General features: G+C 36.2%; 1 protein-coding gene across 9 annotated transcripts in view; it reads left to right on the top strand.

Moving 5' to 3' along the window:
• PTPRM (protein tyrosine phosphatase receptor type M) overlaps positions 1 to 13,981 on the top strand; it is a 453,290-nt gene that overhangs the window by 292,673 nt on the left and 146,636 nt on the right. For 5 of the 9 annotated variants that reach the window (XM_051772753.1, XM_051772744.1, XM_051772735.1 and 2 more), the window contains one exon: positions 4,977 to 5,109. In XM_051772753.1, the coding sequence (XP_051628713.1) occupies positions 4,977 to 5,109 (133 nt within the window). Of the gene's footprint in view, positions 1 to 4,976; positions 5,110 to 12,074; positions 12,105 to 13,981 lie in introns of all 9 variants that reach the window. The other 4 variants (XM_051772716.1, XM_051772725.1, XM_051772693.1 and 1 more) reach the window with 1 other exon arrangement.

Below are 13,981 nucleotides of genomic sequence, written 5' to 3'. Positions count from 1 at the left end.
TGACTTATCAAGCATGTACCTTTTGAGAACTTAAAGCTGCAGAAAGGAATAAAAAAGTCAGCAACTATGGTTAGCCTTGAGTGGGAGAAATAAAATGAGACCAGTCTGCTTAATTAGTTGAAGGGATTATTTTTTTTTTACTCAAATAGGAGAAGAAACGTGTATTTTTAAAAGATTGCTTTAGACAAAGAAACCTACAGCTAGTTTTTAATAGTAACAGCTTTATTCTTTTGTTTGAAAGTATAACCAGCAGCTCCTAGACTTTTGAGCCAGGGTTATTTTGTTGGTCAATCTGTTCTATACAGCAGTAAGTAATTTCTAAGTCCATTTTTTGGAAGGGACTGAGACACACTGAGAAGCAAGTCCAGACTTTGTTCATTTACAAAGAGAAAAGGGAAGACTTTTTATTCAATTTGGTAGAGGCCCATTTCTTTTACTAAAGAACATTTTCATTGGTTTTGGAAAATAAGATAATGCTTGCATCTAAGTCAAAAGAATGACATTTTGCTTGACTAGTTCAGTCAACAAATAGTCTTAGCTTCTATTTAATGAGAAATAGTTCTTCTCCAACTTTTCTATCCATAAACTACCTACTGGAGATTATTCTTTATGAAGTCTTGAGGTTGATCAGTAACATACTTGTGCCTTCTGAGTGAGAAAGGAAAGGGAAATTTTCCGCCCAAGGAAGTGGCAGAACTAGAATTTCTTCAAAGAGAGTTGATCTTTTTTAACCCAATCTTCTAACCCATGGTGCAGAAAAAGAAATTTAACTGCACAAAGTAATTTTAGGAATTCAAAGTATGGCAGACACTGAATATTACCAACTAGAATATAATTCAGTTCTCAATCTGAAGAGAAGATAAGGTATCATGAAGTGGCTGAACAATCACTAAATGTCAGAGAATAGGATTCCAGTATTAAGGAAAAGTTAATGGAATAGGTCTTGTGAGTAAAAACTAAGTGAAATACTATCTTCAGGTGTTTCATGGGTACTACTTAGAAATATTATCACTGGAGGTTGCAAAGTACTGAACAAAATGGGACCCATGAGGAAAAGTCATAAATCAGGCCAGCTGAATGTCATTCTTCCTAAGTGAAGAAAAAAAGATATTTCACATTTTAAATGCTGCTGTAGAGAGAGCCACAAAGAATGGGAAAGAAATAAGTAGAAGGGAAATTAGAATTGCTTAGATTAATTAGAAAAGTAAATATCTAAGTGTGTAGAACTAAGCAATGTTACTGTCTTCCACTTCATTCAGTGCAGGAAGCCTGGGGAAATACTTTGCTGGGTTTTGTGGCACCTTAGGGGTTATCTATAAGTGTATCTCTGTTTTTCACTTCTGGCAGGAAGCACTCTGGTTTGTTTTCATCAAGTAAAGACTTTCCAAAGTCAGCACCTTAATCCTTTTTAAACTGGCAGGAAACATTTCCTTGTCCTTTCATTTTCTAAGCAGCTCCCTTGAGCTATCCTGCACTCACTGCTCTTTACTGACCTATTGTCTTTCTAGAGGTGCACCACAGTGTATGTGTCAATTTGGCCTTGATTATTCTGGCTCCACTAGCCCAGACAGTCTCAGTAAGAAAAGAGAAGTGAGATTATTTTGCAAGGTTTAAAGTCAGTCTTCTGTATGCAAGAGTAGAATCAAAACCTTAAAAGTAAAACAAACAAAAGAAATCCAAATAAGTAATTAGGTCCAGTATTGTGAGGGAGATGCATAGTTCAGCTGTTGGCATCAATATGCATTGCTGTAATTAAAAACAGATATTTTACTGGAGATACAGGATTAGTCTTGTAGCAATGTATCCTTAAAGGCTCTAGGGTGATCAAGGAAATTAAAAATTACTGTGTTAGAAAAAGTGATTGAAACAATAAAAATAAATAAACCTCCAAGATTGTAGCATCATGATACAGTAGTGCATAGGTGGTAACACTGTTTCTGTAACAAAAGATGACATTTGACTCAATTTTTTAGCATATGTCAGTACAGCACAGTAAAAGAGAAACCACGGCATCTTTTTTTAGACTTACAACAGTACTTTTCCCAATCTCTCTTGAAAAATACAAATAAAACTCAATGCACAAATTGACATTGCAGTTTATCATGAGGCAGAATAAATTTCAGAACTACTGCCCCTGGCTGCCTCAATCCCCTTAGGCACAGCCCACCCTTCTCTCCATGGTGCCAATGCAATTGCCCGGGTGGCTATAGTTTTAAAGTCAGTTAAGAAGTAATTATGAGGGGAGAGGCAAATATCACCCTGGAACAACATCTCCCTATCAGACAGAAACCAGAGAGAAGTAAAATGACACTGCTTATCATAGCTAATGCACTTTAGGATTTAATATTAAATGCAGTACAGTCTGTTTATTAAATGTGTGGAAGAGTCACTGTTGGGGCAGCATCTCTTTATTATGATGCCAAATGATATGGGTTAGCAGGATTCACACAGGACTGTGAAGAATTTCAGCAGGACAAAAGCAAACTGAATGAAGAGGTAGTACAAACTCGAATTGCAGTCTTGATAAATGCTATGTAGTGTTCACCAGAGTAAAATTTAAATGACTTCTAATTTATAAAGGATTCAAAACTGAGCACTGCACTGAAGAAAGCGATGCAGGTTTCATTGTAAACAATGCACCGGTGACGTGTTTAATGTCCATCTGATGTTGAAATAAAACCATTCAGAATGCTAAAGGAGATAAAGAGTAGGTTTGAGGTATGTTAAAAGAATAAACAGTATTGAATAAGATGAGGAAAGTTAATCCCAAATTTCTGATATCAGAAGACTCAAGGGATGTTCAAGAAAGGTGAAAGGTGGCAAATTTGGTTTGTTTACCCAAGTAGGTTTTGGAAACCACTGACACCAAGAAAGGAGCAACATTCTGTCAGAGAGTGATTGAGTTGCTGAATGGAAATAAAGGAGAGCTGAGATAATCCCAGTATTTACGGGGTTTATAATAATAATTAGTGATAGGAGTTTTTAAAAGGCTTGTCAAACATCATGTTTCCAGTTTAAGACGTTCTCTATTCTGAGTCAGGCTGAATCCATAAGTGTGAGAAACTCTATGCTATTTTTAATTTGGAGTGACATTACGTGTCTTTTCATAGAAAATTGGGATGATCTTTCAATTGGATAATCAATAGATGATTCAGCATGGGAGTTTGAGTGTCCTGATTCACTGTTTGCCAAGTTCAGCTCAACAGCTCCTTTTTGCATGAAAATGGTCTAGACGTCTACTGCACTTCTGAGTGCTGTGAAGATTACAGCAATATAGAGTTTAACAAAATTATGTATATATTTATCTATTATATATATAAAATATATATATTTATATTTTATTTATTAACAAATTTATTTATATATGATACAGGAAAATAAAAATAGAACTGTTTATATTGGAATTTTAAGCATCCATATTGAAGAAAATAAAGAGCCAGATTTTGTTATCTTTATTCATACAAAGTCAGGATTGTGCTAATTTGTAACAGTATGTATGTATATCTGTCAAACTAATACTCTGTTGGGACTGGGCACAGAGAGAGGCAACCAGTCTTCTTCTCTGATTTAGCACTCATTCTGAGTACCGTAGCCAGAATTTTCCAAAGAACCAAGTTCCTGCAGTTAGCTTTAGATATGTTTTGATTGATGGTTATCACTTTTCTGGCAAGTTTTCCTGGCATTCCTCCTAGCAAGGAGTTTTGAAGATGTAGTCCAAAAGTGTAGCTGTGGGCACTCAGAAGTGCTCTCCATCTTAAAATATCCTGGTTAGAACTGAGAAGAGACATTGGAAATGTTTTCGTTGTACTTTTCAGAATATATCTATGCATGTAAGTTGATCATTAATTTTCTTTCTCTCCAGAAAAAGGAAATGCAGAAACAAGTAAAATATAGTTGGTGCTTTCAAAATCCTCTCTGAAAGAGCAGATCTTATCTCAGACAGCGAGATAAGAATGTGGTCTTAAAATATTACACTTTACTTAGGCTTTACTCTTCCTTCTCCCTTCCCAAAAAAAACCACAGCAGGAAAGCGATTCATAAATCTCTGTGTCCATTTTATGGCATGGTGCCTCAAATGATGAATGCTGTCACGTTTTGATTAAAAAAAAATGGAAGTCCTTAAAAAAAATAAAATCAGCTTAGTGAATTGAATGTTGCTTCCCTAATGTTTTTCATCCTGAACTCATTTAGCAGGGGAAATGGATATTTCATCAGACATGGATTTGACGTTCCATCACATTATACAGTAAACAGTACAAACGATGTTATTTTCTTTAAATGGAGAAGCTGGAAGAGCTAAGACAGTAGCTGCTGTAAGGCACTGGTTATCTCATTTAAACAGATATTAAATGTAGGTGCCAGTGGTGTGATCATCAGCTGCTTCCCACTTTGTGAATAAATTGCTTAGAAGGAGTCTTTTTTCCTACCAGATGTGACCTAGATTTAGATTTCCAAAGGCAAAAAAAAGTCTATTGTGTAAAAAACAATTGCGGGTAAAATGCATGGTAAATGAGCTTATCTCACTTTTCCAGGTGTTTAAGCTAATATGTTATGGAATTACAGCTTCATTTATGAAAAATAATTGAGGAAAATGTTCCAGCAAATAAAATTTGGATAAAGGCTTAGTATGGTTATTGTATTGTTAGCAAGTTTCTAAATAGCAGAAAGAAAAGGGAGCCAGCACAGATAATAAAAATATAGAAATTTGTGAATCTGTGAAGAGGCTCCTGTAAAAGGGTTAGGTCTGGCAGTGGTATCCACCTGTGTTGTGGTCTTGGAAATGTCTTGGAACAATATAAAGAATTCTATTCCCGACAATGCATATGAAAGCAGGACTTTTTCTTAAAAGACCAAGTACTGATATCTGTTGGCCCTGGATAAGACTAATAATACTGGTAGGTTAAGTATACAAACATCAAAAGAATAACACCTTTATTCTTTTTCTTTTTCCTCTTTCTCTTTTAATGATTCCATAGGGGCTGCCACTCGAAAACCGGACCCAGAGCCTGAGAAACAGACCGACCATACTGTTAAAATTGCTGGAGTCATTGCAGGCATCTTGCTGTTCGTCATTATATTTCTGGGGGTCGTGCTGGTAATGAAGAAAAGGTGAGCAATGAGTGGATGTTTTCCATGTACACAGTCATATTGCATCTCCTACGGCAGTTCTCAATTTGATAATGGTAGAAGTGTCCAACCACCTTCATGTCCACAGAGAATTAATGTTTCTTTCTTCGTTATATATATATATATATATACATATATATATATATGTATACCAACTAATGATTCTAGCATTTTTTATATCACTACTGCATGATGGGCTCTAATAATAGAAGAATATCTCTGTCCTGTAAGTGTGAGTCTCCACCCTATTCAACAGAACAGCTGAAAGTTAGATGTAGTTTCATTCTTTCATGTAAAAGAAATTCTTAGTCAAAGAGGCACTAGAGCTAAGGTAGTTTATGCAGAATAATATACTCCCCATTCTTAGCACAAACTTCATTCTGTGAAAACAAAGAAAAATGTCACAGTGGTGCTGTATGTTTCCAAATGCTGGTTCAACACACACATTGAGATTGTTTTATTTCAAATATCATTTGAAAACTGCTACATTATTAGAAGCGTGAGGCTTTCAAAACTGTTTTCCTTTCTCAACACTGTAAAAGGAAAAATAGTAATGGGAAAAATATCTCGTATCTAGGGAGGAGGCATAGATAAGAAAAAGACCCCCATGTGATATTAGAAGCTAAGTCTAGATTGGGAGAAATTAATTAGCAAATAGAATTAAGGTTTTAGGTTGTATCCTGAGCAATGTGAGATTTGCAGCTGTCAGAGGTGGGGTTGGGAGTATGCAGGTGCTGTGTAACGGTGCTGAGTCACAAATTCTCCTTCCACTTCTGCCACAGTCTCCTTATTGTCCTGTAACCCCTCACCTCCTTGCTATGCACTTTGTATTATCTCCTTTTCTTCCTTTGAGAGCAATCCTGGCCTGATTTTACTCATTCCAACACTATGTGATTTAATTGTATGTTAACTAGTTTGGCAGGTCTGAGATAGTCCAAACCCCTGAGCTGCCTGAATTTCTTCCAGAATTTGAACAGTGGAGGTGCACAGCAAAGGAGGCAGCTGTCTGACATTGCCTGAGGGCAAGCAACAGAAGTAGATGCTTTTCAGTCTCCTTGAAGACAGAAGCAGGGCCATGAGTTAAAAGGTCTCTGTGAAGAGAAATGTGAGCTGTGGCCAGGGCTGGGGGCTAGGTCGTGACAAGAGGTGGGTGAAGCGGTCTAAAGCTGCCACACAGAAGAGCCTGAGACTTAAACGCCAGGGTAGGTCTGACTGGGGCAATGAAACTGACCCAGTAACCAAATCTGCTCCATAAAGTACAGTGTATCAGGGTTTTGTTCTGACTTTGCAGTACTTTCTTCTTCTCACTCTGATTTCTTGCATCATTCATACCTTCTGTTTTAACAGTTTTAACAGTTGAACTCCCAAACTCCTCCCTAGGGCCAGACACAGAACTTGGCATGCAGGAAGGAAGGCTTCTTGCATTGTCTGGCCAATACTTCCTGACCAGCATTCATCATTCTCTCTCTTCCAGTTCTGAGCCTCTCCTTAAGTGTTTCTGCCAAAGGTAGAATGTATTCACCCAAGGGAGACAAGTTCTTAATTTTGAAGGGAGAGCATTGCAAAATGATACAAATAGTTTCAAAGTGAATAAGGTGTCAGGGTCTCTGGCTAAATGGATGCTATGCCAGCTCCTGCTTAATTCTCCAGAGAAAAACTCTTTGATAATCTAATTGTTAGAGGCGGGAGGTCTCAGATCCTAAGTGTTTGCATTAATGCAGAAGGATACTTGATTCCTTCTGTCTACCACAGCAGAGTAATTACTATTCATAGCAATTCTGTTGCTAGAAGAAAAGTGTATTATGTGAGCTTCTTTGGGGTTTTGAATAAATCTGCTTGTGACAGAGATGAAACTGTTGAAAGTAAAAGTCCGGGAACTCTGTTACCAAATACATACAGTTTCATTGGGTAGTACAGAAATAACGATACCAATAACACAAACATATCCCAGAATGATGCTGCAGTCTTGAGCAAAACAAACTGAAATAAGTTGAAGTGAATATTAAAAAGTAAGAATGGTTCATTTGTGTAACAGGATGTGACCGGGGTAAATGAGAGTTTCAGGAGGTGGGTATATTGTGACCCAGGCCTCTAAAGCATCTGCTGTAGCATAGAATATCTTGAATACGATTACACTCATGACTTAAGCAAAAGATGAACCGATTATTCAGTAGATTGTTATTGGTGCATTAATTCACTGGGCTGCTGAGAGGCCTTGTGGTTTCACCTTGGTTCAGTTACTGTATATACATTATGCATTTGAAGAAAATGTATAAATCATACCACAAGCTTAGTATAACTGTAGTGGTTTTGCAGTTTTATGATACTTAAGGTGCTAATTTGGGAAACAATCTTATCAAGTTAGTGGGTTGTTTGACTACTGCACTTGATCATTTTATTTCATTTACTTTATCAGGAGCTTCACTGGCGTAAAGATCTGAGTAAAAAATAAAGTAACACCTTGTAGTTCAGTGTCACCTTTCCTCTGAGAACCACTTTGTTCTCTGCACTATTATGTGCAGACTCACTGGGCGACAATGCTAGGTTTCACCACAGTGAGCTACATGTTCTGAAACTTGTCTTGCTTGGAATTGGCTTCAACAGTGTCCCATTCACATTCCACTATTCCAAGGCATATGCCAAGGCATGTACTTCGTGTTATTCTTTCACAGAAAAGATTCTTGTAGAATTGATCTCCAGATCACACTAGTAGATTAAACTTACTCTGTCTCTGGGGCTTCACAGTGCTTAATTAACTTAATTTCAAACCATTTCTTTCCCTTATCAAGAGATCTGGAAAGCAGTTTTACTTAAGTGAAACTAACCATGATAACCATGATTTTGTCCAATGCATTCCTTTAATAGCTACCTCATTTCACTCAAAAACCATTCTTTGCTTGGTTGGTGCCATGCACCACAGATTATTACAGACCAGTCTCTTGAACTTTTAATTCAGTAGCCAGGTAGAAGAAGACCAATATTCAAGCAGTTTTCAGTGCCGTGCAGACGTGCTTTGGATATGATGGCCACTATCAAAGCAATAGGTAGAGAAGTTCTGCAAATATCAATAGTAATTAGGCAGCATTATTAGTTTCACTGTATAATGGTCTGCTGAAGTAGTTATATTATAAACCAGGTCACAGAGAGATTAGCTGGCCTAGTGATTCAGTGTGTGGTATGGAGTCAAGAGTGAGGGTAGAAACATCATGGACACATTTTCTGTATGGGCACTCAGGTTGTGATTGAAGTAAACCAAATCTGTAAACTTGTCGCCTGGGTCAGGGGAAGACTTAGTGCTTTCCTCTTTTTCTCTCTACTTGGTTGTTCAGAGTTATTTATCTATTCTGTTCTATCTTTTCTTTATCCATTTGCATTCCTGCATAAAGGTGTCATGTAACATAGCCTAGGAACCTGCAAGCTATTCGTATAGCAAAAGGGTAGTACCAATGCAGTGATTCTTCTCTTAAGTCAGAATAATGCCAATAAGCTTTCCTTCCTCAGCTGTGCTCTGTATCTCCCATATAAGAGTTAACACAAAATCAGATGAGAACAATACTTGTGTTTCCACAATATTGGTCCACAATAAAGTGAATTTTGAATCTCATCCTGAATATTAAATCTCACTTGAGGCCCTTGATTTCTTCCAGTCTTTGATATACCTGCATAGGACTTTATAAAAAAAAATAAAAAATAAAGAATGCAGCAAGTTCCCCTTTTGATCAACTTTAAGTGGAGCAGTGAAAATGAGAGTACTGTTCCCACAGCTTTGGAAAAGTAATAACAATTAAATCAAGACTTGCATAAATCAGACACTTACAGCTTTTTCTCCTTTCCTTTTTTTCTTTACCTTTGTATTCTATATAAGTTAAGTTTTAAAAAAATACATAAGTTGATAAGTTGTGGGTCCAACATTTGCTTAAAAGCATATATGTCTTTGGGGCAGCTGTTTCTTTCAGGGCTGCCATCTTCTTGCTGCAGTGGGAGTGCAGTAAGGAAGCTGTTATTAAAATTTTATTACACTGGCTTCTGCTGCCATTGTAGAATGGAGTTTTTCTGATCATCACGTTTCTCCATAAAAAGGTTACTTTGTTTTGCCTGTCTTTAGTTTCTGTTTTCAGCTGTCTCTATGCCTGAGCCTTCCAGTAGTTTCTAATATATGCAGTTGTGGCATCTGTTTAAGTCAGAGACCCTGGTTCTTGGCAGTGGATAAGCAGGGCTTTTGCTCTCAGTGGAGCTGTGCTGGGAATGCATTGTTCCCATTCCCTGGTAGCAAATCAGGCTGTTCAGTTATACGTACACCTTTGCCAACAATTTCAAGCAGTTAGGATAGAAATTGAAGAAAATAAGGCTGAAGGAAAATTCCAGCCTCCTCTCCCTGAACCTTATTTTTCCCTCTAGGCCAACTACAAAAGAGAGGTGATGAAAGAAAACACTGTGGTAATGACACAGTTCCAGAAGTTTCTCTTCCAATGGGACAATCCTCCTGCAGCCAGCAGTGCTGATTTTGGTAAATTTTATAGTGGGGCCTTGTTCTACAAGTGGTATTCATGAAATTAATTTATGTCTTCAGTCCTAAAGGATATAAAAATGCTTTATATTGCCACTATATGCAGAAACAGTTTATTGATATAAAATAACCTGACTACTGGGAAGTGACTGAAGAGCCATGCTCATAAGAAAATTTGGCCTAGGTTAGCTAGAATCTTTGCATCAGTCTTTTTAACAGAGAAAGGCTTTTCATGCATAGACAAAGACCTAAGTTCATACTCATTATGTAGGAAGTAAAATGGAACTTGTCCATATTTATTAAAAAGCTAAATCCATTCACTTATGAATGGTGCTTTAGCATGAGGCCTGAGGACTTACAAGTGTAAAACTTTCTGGTTTTGTAGGATTTCGATTTGTTCTTTTTACCTGTTTCTTTCAGTGTACAGTATTCTTGATAGTCAACAACCACAGTGCTCTTTTTCAAGGACTTTTATATGGAAAATCTCACAACTGTAGCAATATAAAAATAACTGGAGCTTGAGACTTCCAATTTTTCTCATCTTACACAAATTCTTAATGGAACATTTACACAATTAAAGCTCCTGGATTTTCAGCATTTTTTTCATAAGGAATAATTTATCTCTATTACATATCTGGCAGAATTATGCACACAAGTACCATCAGTGCTTCAGTGATTAATTGTATTTATTGTTGTTTCTCAAATTATTATACATCTTTTAGAAGTAGGAGAATATTTGTACTAATTACATTAAATCTCTCTCATGGCAACATATGGCAAGAAACAGGGTTGGCAGTGTTGATTCTAAATCAAAGTGAGGGAAAAAGTAATTTTGAAAAGAAAGGCAGGGGGAATTATAATTATGACTGAACCAGAAAACAACCCCTTGCTAATAGCACAGGTAAGTGGATCTGCTTTCACAGGACTTGATCCTGTGCTCCTTACTGAATGCAATGGGGTATGTGCTGGTGGAAGAAGTATGTAACTGTTTTGCAACTTACCCCTTACTCTATTCTTAGATATCTTTTAAAACTCAACTTTAACAGGTATGCATTTTCCAGATGTGCCACGTGATTAAATATTCAGTATGTAGCCTCTTGTGTTTGAACAATACTGTTTGCATCAGAAAAATGGGAATAAAAACTGGGAAATATTTCTAACGGCATCTTCACACAAGGAAGATGAGAGAGAAAATTTGATGAAAGCCTAGTTTTCAAAGAGATGCCTGAAGCATGTAGCCAGAGGCAAGTTAACGTTGGTTATAGTCCTTTGCAAGGCCTGTTTACATGTTTCCTCTGTAGTCAAAGGGCTGTATGCATGTGCTCCAAAAATTACAAATGCCTACATGGTTCCTTTCAGTCTTTTATCTTACCAACATGTGAATGCTACTTGACATTATGCTCAGAGATGTTTTAAGATCTCCAGCTTTTTTTTTAATTGCAGTCAATATATGGAAATCATTTAGGATGAAACTTATCCCTTTTGGAGAGCTGCAGTCCTGCTTGTAGTGGGCTTATAACTGAGGGAGGAAAAGATGTGAAGCAGAAGAGCATAGCTGGGGGCTGCTATACTTTGTGCTCACACAGAGCATGTCTGGGTGGAGGATCTGACTGTGCAAGACATTGTGCAAGACTGACTGAGCCCATATTCCTCAAGCTGGTGGTGGAAGGTCTCTAAAGTTGTTTTTTGTGACATTCGCATGGGCAGAAGTAATGTGGATACAGGATTAGTTCTCATTTTTATCTCTACCACATGGGGAAATACCACCAATGTAATTTTAGCCAGCAAAGAAAGCCTTTTTATTTGCATGACAATAAGTATCTTTTTCTTCCAAATTTAAAAGGCTATTAAAAAGCTGAGATATTAAAAAAGCCATGGCCATTGATTTTTCTGCTCTGGAAACAAGTTCAGCTCCTGTCAATGACAAAACTGATTTCTTTAAGTAAAGAAAGGGATAGCCTAAGATTCTACAGTGCTGTGACAGGAAGGGAAGCTACTTCATATGTGTTCTGAAATTCTGTATTGCTAACCTTGTAACACCATGCTAGAAGTTCCATATCCTTGTTCCTAATGCAGCTGAGGTGTAATCAGAGGTGTTTTAGCACTTTAATTGGGACTGTTTGTGTGTAATATATGCAGATATAAATAAACGTTAAATACTTAACATTACTTAGTAGGTGTACTTTAGGATGGTTTGATTTAACAGTTGGATATGCATTATATATTGTATTGCTCAAAGTTTTATGAAGATTGGATATGTCATCTGTCTATTCCAGACACATTGCATGATATGCTCAGATATGCATTCTTGCTACCTTTCATTTGTGTCACCAGTTCAGGTCTCAGTTTCATCTTGGTTTTTCATACATTAATATTTGACTTTTCTTTCCTTCCATTTCATCTTTTCCACCACTGCCTAATCCTTCCACCATCATGGCAGAAGAAGCTATCACTCCTACACTTACTACCTGTAAGTAACTTCTTTGTCATCAGAGACACACTTTCTGCCATGTTGTTCCATGCCTAAGTAGTGAATGCTAATATTGAAAGTTCCTGTATAAAAACATAGTTTGTAAAAGTTTTACCAAGATAAAAACAACATGGTCAATAATGTAATGAAATATTTAACTTTTAGCTTTATAACAGTTTCTTATGCCTCATACTGTGCATTAGAGTCCTTTGAATATCATTATGTAAGAAATTTTCTTAATTGAGAAGTAGTAGGTATAAATACCACTACCATGTCGATGACAAATCTTCATGCTTAAATAACTATTTTCAGAATTTATTTAGCAGTTTCTTTCTTATTTGTTCTGTTGAAAATATAGCACTGGTTAGACGTGTACAAGCATTTCCATTTGTTGCTATGTACATATTACTACTTTTTCATGAATAATGATAATGCATAAACATCATGAGTTACCATTTCTGAAGTGAATTTCAAAGGAGTGAGCACTAAAAAATGAGGGCAGGATGAAGCATAACTTTGAGTAAGTAACAACCTTTTGTTTTGATACAGTCCTTAGTAATACCATTATATGCTTCTTTATTTACCCAAAGCCTTCGTTTCATTCCCTGCTGCCAGGTGATGAATAAGAAGGGTCCTTCTGTGAATTTAGCAAATCCCTTTCTGCAGCTATTCACCTTTACTTGCTTTCCAGGTACAAGGAGTACATAATAGTTTTTGGATTAACAAAATATTAGAAGTCTTGCTTAGTTGCGAAATGAGACTCATTTAATCTTGTTTAATCTTGTTGGCCAGCAGCAAAAATCAGCTGTCCAGTAGATACCTGTTTTCTCTAAACCTCAGATTTAAAAGTCATGGGAACCTATGAGATATTTTTATGTAGTTAGAGAAGTTTGGGTGTTACTTGCATGAGACAAATATTAGTACTTGTTTTCAAGTACATATGGTAGTAGCACGCTCTTGAAAGGAACACATTTCGGTAATGTTTTTATTTAAAAGCAATATGAAGTTTCTCATGTTCCTTTCTAGTTGCTCTTCGAACTTTTTAAACATATTTTTTCAATTGATATTTTGAAAAAGGATCAAAAATTCATTTATCGGATTTATGGAAAGATTAGTAAATATTTTCTAGCTTGAAAACTTGGTAAGCAGAACCATGCTTCCAATGAATGAAAGCAACTAAAATTTAAACCTCTTAGTTGAAATTCCATAAGACTTCTGAATATATTGAAAGTGCTCATTTGCTTGGTAATGCAGATTTCATGTTACATTATTTTGACACTCTACATGTAGTGCAATTTTTAAAACTGTTCTTTAAAGCAGTGTATTAATATGAAGGTCAGAAAAAATTATCTCTGCCACAGATACAGTATTTCAAAATTTATTTCTGTTCCAGAGATAAAAAGACCATATCTTCATAGGCATTAAAAAAATAAATTCAGTTTGGGATCATTTAAATGTAGTTCTTTAAAATGTCAAAAGAATGTAATACAGTAAGTCATATAGTATGTTGTTGCCATAATAATATTTAAATAAATATTTTAATATGATTCATGTCTCAAGGCTAAGTCAAAACCAAAATTGAAACAAATGGAACATTAAATGAAACACTGTTTCATTATTCAAAGAAATTGTATTATATATTTTTTCTCTTTTTCCACTGACAGAGGAAAATATCTAAATTGAAATGCGCTTTTTAAGTTTTACGAACATGTTTTATCCCCAGTTTTGAAATCATAGAGACTGTTAACAGTGGATGGAGGAGAGTGTCTCTGGATTATTTGAAATACTCTCCCAGTGGCTTCAAGAAAAGATCTGTCTTTTTGTTAGTGTGATACAAATGCAGTAACTTTGTAGCTGGGTCCACTAAGTCTTCAAAA

Source organism: Manacus candei, unplaced genomic scaffold, assembly GCF_025592945.1.
Source record: "Manacus candei isolate 608988 ecotype Guabito, Panama unplaced genomic scaffold, ASM2559294v1 h1tg000008l, whole genome shotgun sequence".
NCBI lineage: Eukaryota > Metazoa > Chordata > Aves > Passeriformes > Pipridae > Manacus > Manacus candei.
This window is presented reverse-complemented; position numbering and strand designations above follow the sequence as displayed.